This window comes from Haemorhous mexicanus, chromosome 17, assembly GCF_027477595.1.
Source record: "Haemorhous mexicanus isolate bHaeMex1 chromosome 17, bHaeMex1.pri, whole genome shotgun sequence".
In the NCBI taxonomy this organism is placed as follows: domain Eukaryota; kingdom Metazoa; phylum Chordata; class Aves; order Passeriformes; family Fringillidae; genus Haemorhous; species Haemorhous mexicanus.
The window spans coordinates 15,424,390-15,436,168 of NC_082357.1; the positions used below are offsets into that span (position 1 = coordinate 15,424,390).

The 11,779-nt window shown below is 51.8% G+C and overlaps 1 protein-coding gene across 2 annotated transcripts; it reads left to right on the top strand.

Moving 5' to 3' along the window:
• Positions 1 to 1,267: 1,267 nt before the first annotated feature.
• GFER (growth factor, augmenter of liver regeneration) lies at positions 1,268 to 5,156 on the top strand. 2 transcript variants are annotated; one of them, XM_059861667.1, is made up of 3 exons: positions 1,268 to 1,495; positions 1,979 to 2,178; positions 2,886 to 5,156. In XM_059861667.1, exons 1-3 carry the CDS (start codon positions 1,268 to 1,270, stop codon positions 3,046 to 3,048), a joined length of 591 nt encoding a protein of 196 aa, XP_059717650.1. In that variant the 3' UTR covers positions 3,049 to 5,156. The 2 variants fall into 2 exon arrangements, with proteins under 2 accessions (XP_059717650.1, XP_059717652.1); XM_059861669.1 differs by having other exon boundaries at positions 1,268 to 1,486.
• Positions 5,157 to 11,779: the final 6,623 nt, after the last annotated feature.

Here is an 11,779-nt window from a genome sequence, read left to right on the forward strand (position 1 = left end):
CTCTGGGAATAAAAGAAAAAATGCAAAATGTCCTCTCAAGACCAAGGCTCTGAGACCAGGTCTGCCTCTCCATCACCCCGAGGAGCACAGCCACTCCCAGGCAGTGCCTGCCCTGGTGTGACACATGCCAGCACTCCCAGAAAGAGGAAAATCCTCCCTCAGTATGGATTTACAAGCATATGACAGGTGTTAAAAACATGGAGAACTTCATATGGGCGTGTTGCTATAAAGGAGCATGAGTTGAATGGAGTTATCCACTTGTTTGTCCATAAAATCGCCCTGCTGATTGTATGAGTCTGCTGGAGATAAGGCTGAGGGGCCTGTCAGCACCGCCGGCACGGAGGAGAGCTGCTGTGTGCCATGGGCTCTGCCACATCCCGGAATCCCAGAACAGTGGAGGTAGGAAGAGATCACAAAGTGCAGCCCCTGGCCAGGCAGGGTCACCTGGAGCAGGTGACACAGGAAGGTGTCCGGGTGGCTTTGGGATGTCTCCTGAGGGAGGCTCCACACCCTCCCTGGGCAGCTGTTCTGGGCTCTGCCATGTCAGGGCTCTGCTCTTTCCTCTGTCATAGAAAGAGGTTCTTCCTCATGTCAACATGGAACTTGTTGTGTTTTAGTTTCTGGGCACTGCTCCTCATCCTGTCACTGAACAGAGTCTGGCACCGTCCTCTGACACCCCTGGGAGGGATTTGTGTGGATTGATGGGATCCCCTCTCAGCCTTCCCTTCTCCACACTGACCAGGCCCAGCTCCCACAGTCTTTCCCGGTCACAGAGATGCTCCAGACCCCATAGAAACACATATTTATATGTACTATTGTGCTCTTTTGGGAGGGCCATAGGAGGGGAACTGCTCTTTGACACGCACTGAAGGGACATGGCCGAGCCCCCTCACACCCTCGGGCGGGAACCATGGCGGAGTCCCTCACACCCTCAGGCGGGATCATGGCAGAGTCCCCTCACACCCTCGGGGGGATCATGGCCGAGCTCCCTCACACCCTCGGGGGGATCGTGGCCGAGCCCCTCACACAGAGGGGAAGCAGAGGGAGACCTCCTTCAGCCTCCGGCTGTGTGGGTGAGCACAGCTCTACCACACCCCAAGGGCGATGTGAAGCGAAAATCGAGGATGCACAGACGTGAGTGTCGTGTTTTCCCCACACATAAGACTTAAACACCGAGTTTGCTGCTGTTTTTTGGTAAAAAAAAAACACCAGAAATGGCACTTGGGCGCGCGCCGAGTCCCAGCCCCCTCACGCCGCCCGGGCGGGAATGGCGCCGCCCCGGCCCATCCTGCACCGCGGCGCCAACATGGCGGCGCCCAGCGAGGGCCGTGCGGGTCGGGGGTACGCGCCCTTCTCGGGCACCGACGGCGGCTCCTTCCCCTTCACCGTCGCGCAGGGTGCGGCGGAAGAGACAACCAAGAAGCCGTGCCGAGCCTGCACGGATTTCAAGAGCTGGTTCCGGGACCAGAAGAAGCAGGTGGCCCCGGTCAGCGCGGTGAGGAGCGGCAGGGGCCCTCCCTGGAACCCCTGGGGACCCCCAGTCCCGGCAGAGCTCCTTCCATCCTCCATCCTGCCCCCGCAAGTGGGACGAGGCTGCATGTTCCCTTCAGGGTGTGAAGGAGCCGGGGACAGGGTTCCCTTCTGTGGGAATGGGAAGGGAGTCCCCATCTTCTCCCTAGGGGTGAGGGGGCTCTGCCATTGCCCCCGCTGAGGATGTGAGGGGGGCTCTGCCATGTCCCGTGAGGGTGTGAAAGGGTCCTTGCCTTGACCTACAGAGGGTGTGAGGGGAGCTCTGCTATGTCCCCTGAGGGTGTGAAAGGGTCTTTGCCTTGTCCCCACAGAAGGTGTGAGGGGGCTCTGCCATGTCCTCAGAAAGGATGTGAAGGACTTGTTCCCGCATCTCACCTTCCCACCCAGTGCAACAGGGCTGTTTCTCCACTCACCCCGGTGTCCCCTCATACCCCTCTGTCCCTCTCAGGACGAGAAGGAGTCCCGCCGTCCAGACTGTCCCCTGGACAGCGAGCAGCTGGGCCGCAACACCTGGGCCTTCCTGCACACCATGGCTGCCTACTACCCTGACCGGCCCTCCGGGGCACAGCAGAAGGAGATGAGGGATTTCATCAACCTCTTCTCCAAGTTCTACCCCTGCAAGCACTGCGCAGAGGACCTGAGGGAGAGGTGAGTGGGAAAACCCTCAAAGGGTTTTTTCAGGGTCTGGGGAAAGGTGAGTTTCCTCTGTGGGTTTTTTGAGGCTCTGAAGGACAGGTGAGTGGCCTCAGCAGGTTTTTTCAGGTTCTAGGGGAAAGGTGAGTTTCCTCAGTGGGTTTTTTGAAGATCTGAGGGAAAGGTGAGTAGCCTCAGCAGCTCTTTGTGCTGGAGGGGCTTATCAGAAGTGCTGGGCTGCAGCAGCTAGTTTGCATATCAGTAGCTCTTCCTGCACTTGGGGTTTGTAGCTACCTGAACTGGTTTCTTCCATTGTTGCATCAATCACAGATGCACTTACTCAAAAAACAAACACCTGTCCTCATGCTGTTGGGTTCTGTGCTGCCTCCAAGGCCTTCCTGAGGCAATTTTGGAGTTTTCTGGTTCAAAATGGACTTGTGGGAATTAGACTGGGATAATCTGGTTTTCAGGAGACAAGTGTTCTTCTACCCTCTAAAATGCCCTGCATTGGCAATCTGAGTACTGGAGGCAAGGACTGAAATGGGCTGAGCTGTTTGATTTGGTAGAAGGTGTCCCTGCTCGTGGCAGGGGCTTGGGATGAGATGATCTTTAAAGTCCATTCCAACCCAAACCATTCTGGGATTCCATGATAAGGTTTTCTGCTGCTCTCAGCTTCTTTCTCAGAAGTTTCCAGTAATCTGTTTCCCATTCCCTGTTTGCAGATTACGGACAAACCAACCCGACACGAGCAACAGGAAAAACTTCTCCCGGTGGCTGTGTCTGCTGCACAACGAAGTGAACAGGAAGCTGGGCAAGGCAGAATTCGACTGCTCCCGTGTGGATGAGCGCTGGAAGGATGGCTGGAAGGATGGGAGCTGTGACTAACCCGCAGGGATTGCTCTGGGAATCCAGCAGAGCAGTGCAGTCCCTGTGGAGTTGCTGCAGGGACAGTGGGAGTCAATAACTCTGTTTGTGGGGGACTGATTCAGAGCTGAACCAATGCCAAAAGGAGAATTGAAAATAAGTAATGGTACCTGAGGGGTTGAGGCTGCCAGAAACCTCTGACACTGGGTCACTGACAAACTCATTTCATGATGACATTTCCTGATTTTGGGGGCATTTGCTTATTTCTGTGGCTAGAATTCATTTTCCCTGAACACTGGTGTTCTCCACAGGTATTGCCTGAATGTTTTAGAAAATGCATCTGATTAATTGTCACTTTTATTTCTGTTCTGAAAGAGAAAACTCATGCTGGGTTTTGGGCCAAGTCTGTACCCCCAGATTTCTCTTTCCAGTATTTTCAACATTTGTTGTTACTCTAGTGTCCAGTTCTTTTGGTAAAAGTCCTGAGGGCAGGTACATTTCATTTAAACACTGAAATAGGGAGCCCAGATTTCTCAGTTTGGTTTTGTATTTCAACTTAACATGTCAGAGGACAAAACAGAGTCAAAATCATTTCAAGTTCTTCATGTAGGTGGTGATCTCATCCCTTCCTGCACTCCTGGCTGGGAGAGGTTTGCACAAACCCTGACAGCAACAGGTTTTTTTTCCTTCTCTGCTTCCTGCTGAGGTTTCCTTGCCTGTTTTATTGAGCTTCCTTGTGTTGTGCCCTACAGCACACCTGTGAATTTACCCTTGGGGTTTTTTGGCAAGTTCTGACTGGAAAGGTTAATGGTGCTGCTGTAATTAGAGCAGAGGCACCTCTTATCTGAGCCTTTGGTCCTCACACCACTGTGTGGGGCTCCTTAGTGGTTTGAGAACCAGGAAGACCTTTGGAAACACATTGTAGTATTTTGTGGCACAGTCAAGTCCTTTCGAGTCAGGACTGTTCAATGAACGTGGGACTTTTATTTACTAATGATTTCTGAACTTTTTATGTCGTAACATTTCTAAACACAAACCCAAATGAACTGATAACGAGGTACTGCATGAAGAGTGTGATTGAAGGTGTCACTCAGGCTGTTAAAAGTGCTCAGACAATTTCCCTATCAGCTTGTTGAGGTTCTTAAAACAAATAAACCCCAGCTCTTGGGTTTTGTCTTTGGTAATAAACTCAGCCCCCGAAACAAAGCCCATTGGGATCCACTAGAGGACCAACAAAAGGGAAGCCCTCCATTTTTTGCAGGTTGGACCCAGCTGACTCAGTTCTGTCAGGACACTTTTAGCAGCTGGGGGTGTGGGCAGGCATCTCCCTGTGGGTTTGGTTGTGCTAAAGCAGGAATTCAGTGTTCTTCCATTCCAATCTGCCCTGCACTGTTCTGTGTGACAATGTCCTCGCCCACGGAGCAGATGATGAGATTTCTCCCTCGTTTGTTTCAGTGTAAACGAGCAGGTTGGGGAAACATCTGTCCCATCCTTTGTCCCCTTCATCTGCCAGGGGAGCAGTCCTGGGATGTGCTGGCCAGGCTCAGGGACCAGCAGGGACACAGGAGCCTCCCAGCACACCTGTCCCCTCCCTGAGTGCTGAGGGGGAAGTGAGGGTGTATCCAGCACATTCTGGTCACTGTGTGTGCCTCAGGGAGGTGGTGGTGCAGTGCAGGAGGAAAGGCCTGTCCTGGCAGGGCTTGGGAACAGCCTTCAAGCTGAGTCTGTGTCTTTAGCAAATCCTGCCTAAAAATGAGGCCACCAGCTGTGGCCAGGATGCTTTTAGGGCAGTTTCTATCTTTACCAAGTGGCCATTTGATAAAATCTGTGCTTGCACTTTGTTCTCTCATGTTTTTGGCTTGGCAGAAGAGCTCTGATGTAGTTGTTTCTCAGGCATATCCTCACCTCTGTGGGCTTGACCACGTGAGGACTGGGGGGATTTGTTCTGCTGCTCGTTTCTACCACAAGTTTTAGTCTTGGGTGAGGAATTTCCATTGGAAGTCCTCATACTCATACACAGAAAATTGTGAATTCTCTACTAATTGCACTTGATTAAATCTAGTTTTAAAAATTTCTGTATTCAAATTGTATTTCCTGTTGATGTAAAAATAATAAAGCAACTGAGTTCACTCCTGGCTCACTCCTACTGCATGGGATCTTAGGAGAAGGGGTCAAGCTGTGCTGGTGGGTCTAACCTCTGCATGCCAAGATGCTGCTGTTACATATACAAAACAAGATATATATATATATAAATATAGTTATATATGTGTATATTGTAGTTTGGTGGCTCAGGTAAATGGTGTGATTCTGTGTGGATTGATCAGACAAGGTGGGGCTGCTCCTGCTCCTTTCCTCTTGTGCTGTTGAATTGATGCAGTTCTCTGTGGGCCCTACAACAATGCAGGAATTTGTACAGCAGGTCCTGTCAGGTCAGAATTTGCTTTTTTATGGGGAACAGTGGGAATTTTATGGGATGCCAGTGATTTTTTTGACTTGCTGACAGCGTGAGGGGCAGCGTTAGAGTTGGGAGTAGCTCAGCTCTTGGTGGTTTGGAGCAGGGTGGCAGCACTGAAGGGCAAGGTTTGCAATCCCATTTCCTGGAATGGGGAAGCTGCTTCCTCTCCATACGAGGAGCAGCTCGTGAGGAAGAGCAGAATCAGGAGCAGGTGCTACCTGAGGAGCTTATGGGACCTTCTTCAAGAGCTGCTGCTGTGTGACAGGAACCCGACCAACCTTGCAGCTTCCCAAATTCCTCTGTTTTCATGGGCTGGTTTACATCCAAAGCGTGCTTCACCTTTTTCCCTTCTTTTTTATATTATTTTTGTTTTATTCCCTCCTCAAAAGCAAAGAGCAGGGAGCCCTGGGGGAATCATCTGTTCCATGGCTGGCAGGCAGGCTTGCAGATGCTGGCAGAAGCAGCACTGTGCCTTTGACATTTTTCCAGGGATTAGCTGTTCCTTTGCAGTGCGTTGGGTGTACACAGGCTCCTGTTTACAGAAGGATTCCCAAGAGTTGCTTTGTTTTCTCGTGTCTTCTGCTTCAGTCTGTTCCAGGCAGTGTGGGAGATTCTTCCTGTTGGAGTTTTGCAGGCTTGGAGAGGGAAGGGTTTGGATTTTTTAGGGTTTTTCTTTCCTCTCCCTCTAAGCCCTGATTTTGTTGGGGTTTTATTCCGTTCCTGGAATGGCTGCTCAGGGTTTTGTCTGAAGGATGGAGAGGAGCTGTCCAGTATTATTTGAAGTCAGGACTAAGCACAGCCAACAACGTGATGTAAAGTCAACTCTTCATTTTGTAGGGTAATGGGAAAAGTAATAAAACATGGAAAGCAAACCACAGGTAATGGCACAGAGACAAATCAGTTAAATTGCAATCCAAGGGAGCGAGGGTCAGCCTTGGGACCAGCTGGGGCACTGCTCTGGGTCAGTCCCACAGGGAAGTGTTGATGAACACCAGACCCTGGTTCCAGGCTGGCCAACCCTCAGTTCAGGTGTTAATCCCAGTGCAGGGAGCTGAGGGGTGATGGTAGTTGGCATCTTCTGCAAAACTGTGACCAAAGGCTGTTTGCTGAGGGTCAGTGGGGTTTGGTACCCTTCTCTGTGCTGATGCATGTAAAAAAAACCCCCAAACCAATCCAGATGGAGCTGATTTTTCTGTCCTTTCTGAATATTTGTAACTGCTGTTAAGATTTCCACAAGTAGAATCACAGAATATCCTCAGTCAGAAGGGACCCACAGGGACCATCCAGCTCCCGAGTCTGACGAGCCACACCAGCCTTTGCCGAGCTGTGTTCCCCTTGGCATGGGACAGTCCTGGTGAGGGGTGGCTGATCCAGCCCAGAAAGTTCTGCTGGCATTTCTCAGGGCTCAGCACCTGGCATGGGCTGGCACCCCGACAGGGTCCCTGGCACTGGGACCTGCCCAGTTCTGCCCTTGCTTCCGATGGAAGGGTGCCCTCCACTCCCACGTGCTGTGCCAGTGCTCCTCCCGAGCACTCCAAATCCAGAAGCCCAGTCCTGGTCCCAGTTTTCCCTCCTGGTCCCAGCTTTCCCTCCCATCCAGCACATCCCGTGATTCTCCTTGGCTTCTGTTCCTGGCTGCAGTGTGCTTCCCACGGAGAGCTACCGGGAAAATCCCCTCCACATCTGACCAAGCCAACAGCAGAGGGCAACAGAGGATGAATTGTCATGTATTTCCTTGTGTTGCCATGTATTTCCTTGTGTTGCCATGTATTTCCATGTATTGCCATGTATTTCCTTGCACTTCCTTGACTTTTCCACCTCTTACCCGTCTCTGGAACAAGACTGCTCCAGATACCAAATGTTTTACCTCATCCTCGTCCCTTTCCTGTCACTTTGGGAGGAGATTTTGGTGCCCTCAGTTACGTTTCAAACAAGTGTGCAAGCCTCTTGTGTAATTACCAAAATGAGGGATGTGTTATTCCTCTGCCTGCAGCTAAAATCTGCACTTGGAAGCAGAATAAAACACTGTTTCCAGTTAATTTAATGTCTGTCCACCAGGCATTTCGTGCAGCCCCTAAAGCCTTCCATGTTTCCTAGAACACCAGGCTTTAGTTCTAAGCTCAAGTCCCACTGCTGGATGGAGACTTGCCCTGTGAATTGTGAGTATGGTCAGGCAAAGCTGGGCTTTCCATGCTTTTTCCATCCAGGTGTGCATAAAAAATAAAAAAGGAAGTGGATAGTGTGACTGTGCCTCATGTTCTGCTGCTTAGATGGTGTGAAAGATATGCAAGGTATAAAAGACAATGCTTTTGTGGCCAGAGCACGTGGCTGGAGGCTCTCGAGATCAAAATTCAGTTCTTTTTTAGTCATAAGCTTCTTGCTAGACACCAGGTAAATCACTTCATCTTCTGCAGCCACACTTTCACTTCTGCATAAGGGGGGGTAAAAATGGCTGTTAGGGCAGTCTTCGCCTGTATTTCCTGTTTAGATGAAAATCTCTTTCAGAGAGGGTGTTTTAATGTGTTTGTGCTGCACAAGCCTGGGCCTGAGAGCATTCACACTTATAAAATCCCTCATCTCCATCCATCTCACAAATCTCTTTTCCACCAGGTTGCATCCTGCTCCTGAATCTGAGGACCTGTTGGGGTTGTGTTCAGTTGAGAAACAAAGCTCTTCTTATTTTCAGTGAATTTTTGCAGCAAAGCTTGATGTAGCTGTGGATGCTCTTCACGTCCAGTACGGCTTGAGCTGCCCCATGTCCTTGTACCTGTCAGCTCTGCTCACCTGTGCCACAGCTGCAGGTGACAGGCACCAGTGTCAGCTGTTGGCGGGCACGTCCCAGCTCAGTGTGCTCCTAGGGAGGCCAGTTTGGGACAGCAAAGACCTTGTTCCCCTTTTTCAAGCTCCCCCAAGGTGGAGAGCAGTGGCTGAATCAGATTAGCTTCTGGTTTGCCAAAAGCCCCAAAATTTCCATGCTGTGAGGTATTTGGAGGAGCAGAGGCTGAGTTCCCTCCTGAGCCCTTGAGGTCACGGCTGCATCGCTGAGAGGAGTTTTGAAACCCTCTGGGGTTGGGTTCAGTTTGGGTTTTACTCAAGCACTGAGATACCAGCTCCCCTGTTCAAAACCAGAGCTACCTCAGCTCACTGAGCTCTGTTATCCCAGCCTTCCCTCGGTGATTTCAGTCAGCAAAGTTTTCCACAGTTTTTTCTGGCACACCTATCCTGGATTTATCCACATACAGTAAATGCTGAATCCCACCTGAGAAATGTTTCACAAGCAGATGAGTAACAGCTAATAAATGATCTTCCAGATATTTTTGGATCTCTTAGAGTGGAAAGCATGAAGAGCTTTCTAGTGCCAGTGGGCTAAGATAGTGCTCATCAGGAAGCCCATTCTCCCTGCCCCTGGGCCCTATGGTTCTAAGCTCTTCTCAATACTCCCATCAACTCTCATTTTCATTTTCTCATTTGATGGCCGAAAGCAGCATCAGCCAAGCTCTAATGCAGGGCAAGCAAAGCATTTCAGAGCAACAATGAAACATCTCTCAAAGTGCTGCTTCAAGCCTGCTGCCCGGGGAATGTGAAGGACAAGCTGTTTTCCCACCCACGCCTGTGCCAGGGCCGGCTCAGACCACGGGGAGCTGCTGAAGTCAGTGGCTGGAATCCGTGTCCAGAGCCTGCCCAGCTCCCTTGGCCAGGCTCTGCAGCCAGGCTGTGTCCTGCACGCTGGGATTGCTTCACTCCAAACACTCACTGGGGCAGCTGCTCCCAGAACAAGGTGGTTTCACCTTGCTTTTCCCACCTGGAGCACTCGGTCCAGATCTGGGGCCCCACATACAAGGAGGACCCGGATCTGTTGAGGTCACTGCTCCCAGGGCTGAGCCCCTCTGCTCTGGAGCCAGGCTGGGAGGGCTGGGGGTGTCCAGCCTGGAGAAGAGAAGCCCCTCCCAGTACCTAAAGGGTACTCAGCCCTTGGCTGAGTGGCTCAGGCTGACTGGAACAGGTTTTGAAGAAGGAGAAAGCTCCACTTCTTGTCTCCTCCAGGTCGTCATGTCCACATACTGAGCCCTGAGAAAACCTGATAGGTTTTTTGTGATAGAGACAAAGATAAGAAGTTGGCTTGACGAGAAGAAGCAGAAAGCAAATACAGATTTTTTCCACTACCTTTAATTAAACTCATGGAAAATAAAGACAGGGGCAGCTCTTGGGCAGTTGTCTGCGTGCTGCTCTGTTTGCTTCCTGTCCTTGTTCCCTGTCCCTGAAATCCAGTGGGAATGGTAAATAGAGACAAAACTTGTTCAAACGGAACAAACACTCTGGGAAGTGCCATTTCCAAATGCTGCTGTTCTCCATTTGATGGGGAAAATGTGGAAGGTGCACTATCCTTCCCCACTATTGGCTGGCTCTGTGTATCTGTTGATCTGCAGCAATAGGAAGCCAGACAGAAAGACAGTTTGTATGTGGGCTGGAGATACCTCCTGTGCTCTATCTGAGCTGGTGCAGGGGGAGAAAACTGGCACCCCAAGATGTGGGCAATGGTTGGATAAACACTGCACACAGTCTTTGGGGGGATGAACCTCAAAGAAAGGACAAATTTAGGAGCAGAGATTTCAGTGCACCACGGTCATGCCTGGAAGAGTATCAAGCCCATACCTGTCTGGAAATGATCATGGTTTGTTCTAGGGTAACACCTCAAAGATTTGGGCACTGTTCTGCTCCCTTGTGCTTTGCATTGTCCAAAAATTCCAGCTGGGAGAGATGAGCTGGACAAGACACATTGGAAAGAGAGAGAGACAGAAGTGGTTTCCCCAACATAACCAGAAAACCAGGAGCAGAGCCCAGAGGTCCAGCTGATTCCCTGTGCAGCATCCCTGGGACACTCTGCCTCCCTGGAGGAGCAGGGCAGCCTGTGCCATCCCATGAACTCTGGGCTGATGGGTTTGGGATGGTTTGTGCCCAAAGCATGAAATGGATTTTTGAGGATGCTGAAACAGCTGCTTCTAAACTGCTGAAGCTGGTTGAAAATCCCACCTCGGGTAATCCCTTCAGGTTAATTTGGTCTTTGTTCCTGACCTGCAATTCAGGGATGAGCTGGCAGTGATGCTCTTGGCACTGGATCCCTCCCTGGCCAGCTCCACGAGCCATCCTGCCAGCAGAAAGCAGGAGGGACCAACCTGTCATTTTCTCCATGGCCATTTCGGTTTTGCCTAGAAGAATGTGCTGGTTCCTGAGCTGGTGACATTGAGGAATGAAGGGCCGAGTTCTGCTTTTCCTGCTGGGAGTCAGAAATAGACCTGGAGAGATGATGACTCACCTGTAATTGAGAAAAACTGCGTGGCATCATTATGAGCTTCAACGGTTAAATCCTGGTTCCAACCTGCCAGAAAGAACAGACTGACAAAGCAGCAAAAGGCCAGAAGGAGCTGGAGACAGGATCCAGCACCCGGGAATCCTTGGCTCTGTGGCTGCATCCTGTGGGTGAGGGGTGTGACACACCTGCCCCCCAGGTGCCCCGTGTGCCGAGGCAGTGACACGGTCCCTGCCAGGGGAACGGGGCTGCAGAGGGCAGGGCAGCTGTGCTGGGGCCGGGAGAAGACCCCAGCCCCACAGCCCCGTGCCAGCAGGGCGGGCGGGCTCCTCCTGGCTGCGCCTTTCCCTGCAGCTCCCGTCCGGAGCAGGGATGATGTCAGGGTTGTCATGGCATCGGTATCTATGGAACCGGGATCAGCATCGCCGTGCTCAAAACCTGCTCGGGACACGGTCCTGGAGCCGCGGGGGGAACTCCCTCCGCACTAATCGAGGGGTTCCCTCTAAGCTTCTTCCTTTTCCTCCTCGCTGCTGTCCATGGGGAGGGAGCAGGGATGGGGCTTGGCCTCCTCCCGTCCCAGGGCAGCTCTGGGTGGCTCCTTCCGTGCGTGAGGAAAGCGAGAGGTCAGCCCCATCCATTTCGCTTCCCTTTTCTCGCAGCAGCTGAGATGTGCAGCAGCAAAGAGCAAGAACAGCCGAACCTCGCCCTCTGCTCTCGGCCCTTGGCCCTGGTGGGTGGCCAGCAGAGCCCTGCTCGTGCCAGGTCTGAGAGCCCTCCCGGCTGCAGGGCCTCTGAGGGTCCCCAAAGGGTGACAGCCACCCTTTCTGGGGGGCTGGGCACAGAAGGGGTGTTTATTTTAGGGTCAGTGCCCACAGCTGAGGTGAGTGAGCAGCGTGGTGACCTCCCTGTGCTCCTGGCCATGGCATCGCCCTCCTGCCAACAGCTGCTCACAGGGAGCCTTTGCCATTGCCTGGTGACACTGGCATGGG

Bases quoted from the DNA above. Each gene is read 5' to 3' on its own strand.
- GFER (XM_059861667.1), top strand. From the start codon at position 1,268: ATGGCGCCGCCCCGGCCCATCCTGCACCGCGGCGCCAACATGGCGGCG. The intron at 1,496-1,978 runs GTGAGGAGCGGC...TGTCCCTCTCAG, and splicing joins AGGTGGCCCCGGTCAGCGCG to GACGAGAAGGAGTCCCGCCG. The intron at 2,179-2,885 runs GTGAGTGGGAAA...CCCTGTTTGCAG, and splicing joins GCAGAGGACCTGAGGGAGAG to ATTACGGACAAACCAACCCG.